The following is a 6,315-nucleotide window of genomic DNA, read 5'->3' on the forward strand; positions in this document are numbered from 1 at the left end:
TCTGCTGACTCCTGTCCAGCCCAGTCCAGGAATTCCAGCTAGAGATCCGTGTTCGTGCTCGGGAACATGAACAATCCCTTTGAGCTTACACTGGGAAGTTCAGCTGTTGCAGCTTCTTCTGCCACACAGTTTGATTTCTTTATTGTATATTTAAAAAAATGAGGAACTCCTGATGAAAACTCTTTAACAGACAGGGCAAGGCATGGCACCTCTTTCCAGGATCCCGGTAGTAGTGACTTGATTGCAAAGGCTCAGTTTTTGTCCTTCTTTATCCCAGATGGACTAAACGCTTTCCTCTTCTTTTGTGATACTATAATCTGTTAGCAGTGTAACACTGATTTCTGAGCCATGTGTGCTGCCCGTGACTGACAGGGCTCTGGTAGGCGTATTACTGTGGGTAGCACTGGGAGGCTTTGTACGAAATTTTGCCTTGCAGCACGAGACTTGCTTTTTAAAATGTTGCCGGAAACTTTTACTCAGCCAATAAAGAGCAAAAGGATTGACGCAGGAATTGCTGAAGGCCAAGGCACGGGAAAAAATAGTAGCTATCAGATGAAAGGTGGATGCATCTACAGAAGCATGGTATGTAAAAGAGCGATATAGGTAGAGGATGTGGTTAGGCAACCAGCAAAAGGCAAACAAAGCAACAAGCACCAGCACTGTTTTTGCAACTCTCTTGCGGGATTCAATCTACAAGAAAATAATGCATATCTGGTATTAATAGCAATTAGTGACACATGTTTATGTAGTTGGTGCTGATTTTCAAAGGGGTCTAAATGCATTAGTAACCAAAAAAGCCAAACGGGAAAAAAAAACCAAGAAACCAACAGAAAAATAAATCTATTTCATAATTTTTTTACCGAAGTATTTCCAGTGCACAGCACATTCCCTTTCCATTATAAATCACGTGGCAATCTCATCTAGAGTAAGACTTAAAAGCCCAATAGTTAATGTGTCAGCTCACATGGATGAGGTCTCAGTGTTTAATTCAACTTTTTAACTCCTGAGTTTAATAGGGTCATAATATAGCAAAACAAACCCCATGCCTCTTTAGGAAAGCACGCACACTCACAAGTTAATGAGTCATGAACATGTGCTTAAGTGCATAGCTGAATTTGGATTGCTAATATGGGCTGAGTTTATGCAGCTTTTTACTCTATTGTCAGGTAAAAGTTTTGTGCTCAAGAATTCAGACTTTTATCAGCATGATAGATTTTGGAAAATTGGACACTTCAGTGCTTGATCATAGCTTACCTGCTTACGGGCATGACCATGTTCCTCTGCTGGCATGTTGGATGTACTTTTATATAAAGTTCTGGCAATAAGAAAATAGTAGACAGAAATGACAGCTAAGGGTACAATATAAAACACTAAGAAGCAAACCAGGGAGTGAGCTTCCTGCAGGATCTTCTCAGATACAGGATAGGGGGCACATGCCTCAAAAGTTACATTTTTTTCAGGATTGCTGAAAGAATACAAATCTGAAAAAACAGCCTCTGGGATAGCAAGTATCATGGAGACGATCCAAACACAGCCAGCTTTACAGCAGGTCTTCAGGAGCGCATCCGAAGTCTGCAGTTCCAAGGGCTTAACGATGGCTCTGTACCTAAAACCAACCAACATCATTGTCAGAATAAATACAGAAATAATGCAAGGCCTGACAATGCAAACTTCTTGAGGATAAAGCCATCTCTGTTCTCGCTAAACGAAGGGTGGTAGAATCGTCTTGGAAATGAAAACAGATACTAGCTCTTTGTAGTTAAGATGGAAATGTGAGAGTTAATTTTAAGCATGTATTTTCATGAATTGGCTGGCAGGACTTGTCATTAAAGCCTTCCTAAGGAAAAATGACTTCTGTTTGGATTAGGATCAGTAAGGGCAATCATCTCTCCTATTTTTATGGCGCTGCGTAGAAAGCTAAATGAGGGAATTAGTATGCAAAACTGGTAAAGGTATGAAACAGGTTAACTATTTTATAAATACATGAAACCAAGCATGTACACCCCTCCTTTCTTCTGTGTTCTTAAGATCCCAGCTGAGTGCAGTGATCTGACTCAAAATAATGCTCCGGTATTCATTCATATTTATAAAACAGGAGCTAACGCTGCTGTTGATTCATGGCTGTGATTCTGCAGCATGTGGACTGAGTCAGATGTATGAGAAAAATCTGGGTAAATCTATAGATGTGTGAAAATCCGTGTGGAAATGGGACATGGAAAAAGGACCGACTGCCACGAAGGTGGATGAAGCACAGGAAACAACAGACCCTGCTCCCAAAGTATCGGGGACTGTCGATGATGCAGAAAGAAGAGACCCCTCCAGGGGGGCACAAGACTGGCATGAAAAGAAAGGCAGTGAAAAAGGATCCAGAGGATAAGACAGCTTATTTGTACCATTTTGCACAACCTGAGGGTCTGGTCTTTTTCTCCTCTAGGCAAATTTAAATAGAAAACTGCAAGCTGGACTGCTATTTATCAAATAAATACCATTTTTGTTGACTTCAAGCTCTTCTAGCACACTGGAACATGATAGTCTGGCATTGCACACATGTCTGAGCTTTCTCAGTAAGTATACCATATAGTTACTTTGTGAAAATGTAGCATGGAGTATTTGTGCAACAGCTACCATGAAGAATTAAATACAGAAGCAAGTGTCTAAATCATAGAATCATACAGTAGTTGGGGTTGGAAGGGACCTTTAAAGGTCATCTAGTCCATGATGGATTCTGAACTGACGTCATACAGGACCAAGCCCTTGGAGATACGATAGACAGCTCAGTGAAAACATCAGCTTAATATTCAGCAGTAGTAAAAAAACCACACCAAACCCTAAAAAAACCAAGAAAAAAGCAAAATGTTAGGAATTATTGGGAAAACAATGGAGAGCAAAAGAGACTTGTGCAATTATCTGCATCTCTGGTTCATGCAACTCTTGAACACCATGTGCTGCTCTGCACAGCTTAACTCAAAAAAAAAACATACTAAGGATGAAATACCACATGAATAGCCTGGAGAGATGGATAGGGATCACTGTTTCTTCTGGCACAAGAGCCAGGGCCATGAAATGAAGCCACGCACAAAGCAAAAAAGGGAGTTGTTTATGCAACAGACAGTGAAAGTCATTGTTAAACAAGTTCAAGAAGAGGCTGAATAAGGGTCTAGAAGAGAAATCCATTGAGGCTATTAAATAGACAGAAACCACATCTGCTCAGGAGGTCATCTGAAGGATACGGTATAAGTGTAGTGTTGGGTACTGGTTTTTATTCTTCCTATGTGTCTTTTCTTGTCCTTATTCTGCCACTGCTGGAGGCTGGTATTGGCCTACATGGACCCTTCATCTGACCCAATGTGGCCATTCTTGTGGATGGCTGATTTTTTTTTGAGTACAGTAACATCAGCATTGCTTAAATTCTGGACACATAAACTACTTGCTATTACTTACAATCCACAATTCCTGGCATACAAGATGAAAATCTTTTTCTCTCTTAATCTTAAAATTCATTTTGAGTTTTTCTGCTCCTTGACAAGCTCATGCTGATTGAACTGAAATCTCATCTTAGTTTTGTTCATTCAGAAAAGAAGTGCATGGAAAACTGATGGTTCAGCAACTCCTGACAGCAGTCAGATGGGAGCGCTGATCCCTACTAACAGTGCTGTCATGTCACCTGAGTTTAATTTCAGGACCTCTGGGCTAAAATATCTCCGTAAAAGATACAAGAACTATAAGAGAAAATATTCAAATTGTGTCATGTCACACTAAGCACTTACCAAGCTGAAAATTACTATAGTATTGCAGTAACCATCAAATCATAAGAGTCATTTGTCCCCCAGTCTGTTCTGTGTTTTCTTTTGACTTTTTACCCCACATGTTAAGCTTTTACATTCTAGGATTTTAGAGCCTCACTGAGTGCCAAGGACAAAGGATTTCCACTCAGTTATTTTCAGTTTTATTTTTCATCTTTCCTGACTACTTTAGTGCACCACTAGATAGCACCAATATACTGTCTTTTCCCTGCCTTAAGCAATTTCCTTTTCTGTGCAATTGAGAAAAAAACCCTGTACTGTACTTCAAGCTAATAAAAGGTCAAAAGACTTACAGAGTCTTTCTCACTTCACTCCGTTAAAAAGAACTGCTCCAATTTTTCTAACACACATTTTAAAATTAAATGGGAGCGTGGTTGTTTTTTTTTTTAAGTCTATTACAATGTGCCATTTAATATTGTGCAAAATGATCATTTCTCCTCTTTTATTCATTACTAAGTTCACACCTGCAGTATCTCCTGGCAAATCAGTCGCATCAGACCCACCTGTCAGCACTGAGAACAGTCAGGGTAAACACTGATACTCCAACTGAGGTTAACTGGATAAAAGACAGCAGCTTGCACCCAATTCTTCCGAAGAGCCAGGTATCCACAATATAACGTGTTGCATCTACAGGCACACAAGTTAATAAAAGCAGTAGGTCTCCAAATGCCAGGCTGGTGATGAAGATGTTTGGAACCGTCTGCATTGATTTAATCTTGAAAAAGACTTTGATGAGTATAGCATTTCCAAGGAGACCCACTGAAATGATCACAGCATATGTAATATAAATTGTGCACAGTATTTCTAATCCTGGAAAGGCGTCTTCGGTCCATTTTTCATTTGTGGTTTCATTATCAATGATTGATTTCAGTTCTGTACCACTTGCAGATGCACACAAAGTCTGATTAGCTGAATGCAAGTATACTTGAGACATTTCTTTAACTGTTTCTTCTCCCCAGGCTGGACTTAAATTGATCAAAAAATTGTTTAATATTTAGCTTGCAGCATATCAGCAAGGTCAATAGAAAGGTACAGATTTGTGTCTGAAATTAAGATTCCCATTGCACATTAACTACTTTCATCCCCTTCTGGGTCTTAAAACATGCCTAGGAGAAATGCACACAGATCTTGTTCTGAACTGTGTAGGAGGTGGAGAATTTTTTTATTGGCTTTTCAGCTAGTGGAGCAGAGAGGGAGGAGGAAAAAAGAGAAAAGGGGTTTCATTAAAGATATTAGCTGAAATGATGCTTTTTTCTTGGAGGTACCTGGCAAGTAAATATTGTATTGTAATTACTGTAGCATTAGGATTTTCATCTTACCTAGCAAATGTTTGTTAATATTTTTCAAAATATTCTAAAAAGGAAATAAAATGAAAACCTGAAATAGTTTTCTCAATAGTACAGGTAAGCATAGAATATACTAATTTAACACAAAACTCTACAGCATACCTTAATGGCAGATAAACTATCTCAGAATATAGATAGTATTTGCTGAAAATGCCATAGAGACAGCCGGTGCTTCTCTATGCTCTCATTAGTCTTTCTGTCACAGAAATGCAGTGACCTTCCAAAAGGCAATATTAAGATCGAAATGTATGGCCATGATCCTGCTAACACTTACATTAAAGCTTAGGTTTGTCCCTTGAAACAGTCCCATTGCAATCAAAACCACAACTTATGCTGAAGTTTGAAGAGGTTTATAGATAGTTGCTGTACGGAAGGGTGTTATCTTGCAGTAATCCATGTATTTATTGGCTTTGGATGGTGCAACTGATGGTTCAGCTCTTCTGGGAGAAAAATAACTTTTCATGGTGCTGTCTCAATCAAACATGTTAGTACTATGGATTTTCTTATCTTTAATTTAGTCAACAGTCAAATCTTGAACTCTGCTCTATGATGAACTCTTGATTAACTTTAATGTAAACTAAGGTACAAGGAATGTGACCTACTGAGTTAAATCTCCTGAAATTAAGAAAGCCAAGATCTAATTTCTAAATAGTGGAAGTGGAAAAGGTACCAAAGGACTGAGCTTTATGCCTTGAAAAGGAAGATCAGTAGCTGGAGTATTTTTTCCTCCAGACTGTTCTTCAGCGGTGAGGTGCGAGTGGAGAAGGTACCCTGCTCAAATCACAGAAGCAATCTTGTAGCCAAGTCCCTTTATCTTTAGCTGCACACACAGAGACACACAAAATCAAGTTTGTTTCATTTACTCAAAAAAACTCCTCTAAGTACTCTCCCAATTCCAATCCTTGCAAACATAACTATGCCATAGGTATCAGGTGGTGATAGAGCAGATGGTAGATCAGATGGAAGACCAGTGCTGTGGCCAGGTGGAAGAAGGAGCCACTGATACAAAAAGGATTCACGGGTTAAAAATTCCAATTGCATTCTTTGAAAGTGCCTTTAGAAGAGAAGTTCTTGTCACGATCGACCATAATATATCCTCTTATGCAGGCACAGTATGTAGGTTGCTCACAGATTTAGGTGCCTTTGAGGATGCCCAATTATGTTGT

The 6,315-nt window shown here is 39.2% G+C and overlaps 1 protein-coding gene across 1 annotated transcript; it reads right to left on the reverse strand.

Moving 5' to 3' along the window:
* Positions 1 to 282: 282 nt before the first annotated feature.
* BRS3 (bombesin receptor subtype 3) lies at positions 283 to 4,737 on the reverse strand. Its single transcript, XM_009807363.1, has 3 exons — positions 4,307 to 4,737; positions 1,255 to 1,606; positions 283 to 690 (listed from the first exon to the last, which is right to left on the reverse strand). Exons 1-3 carry the CDS (start codon positions 4,735 to 4,737, stop codon positions 283 to 285), a joined length of 1,191 nt encoding a protein of 396 aa, XP_009805665.1.
* Positions 4,738 to 6,315: the final 1,578 nt, after the last annotated feature.

The sequence above is a fragment of the Gavia stellata genome, chromosome 14 (genome assembly GCF_030936135.1).
Source record: "Gavia stellata isolate bGavSte3 chromosome 14, bGavSte3.hap2, whole genome shotgun sequence".
NCBI lineage: Eukaryota > Metazoa > Chordata > Aves > Gaviiformes > Gaviidae > Gavia > Gavia stellata.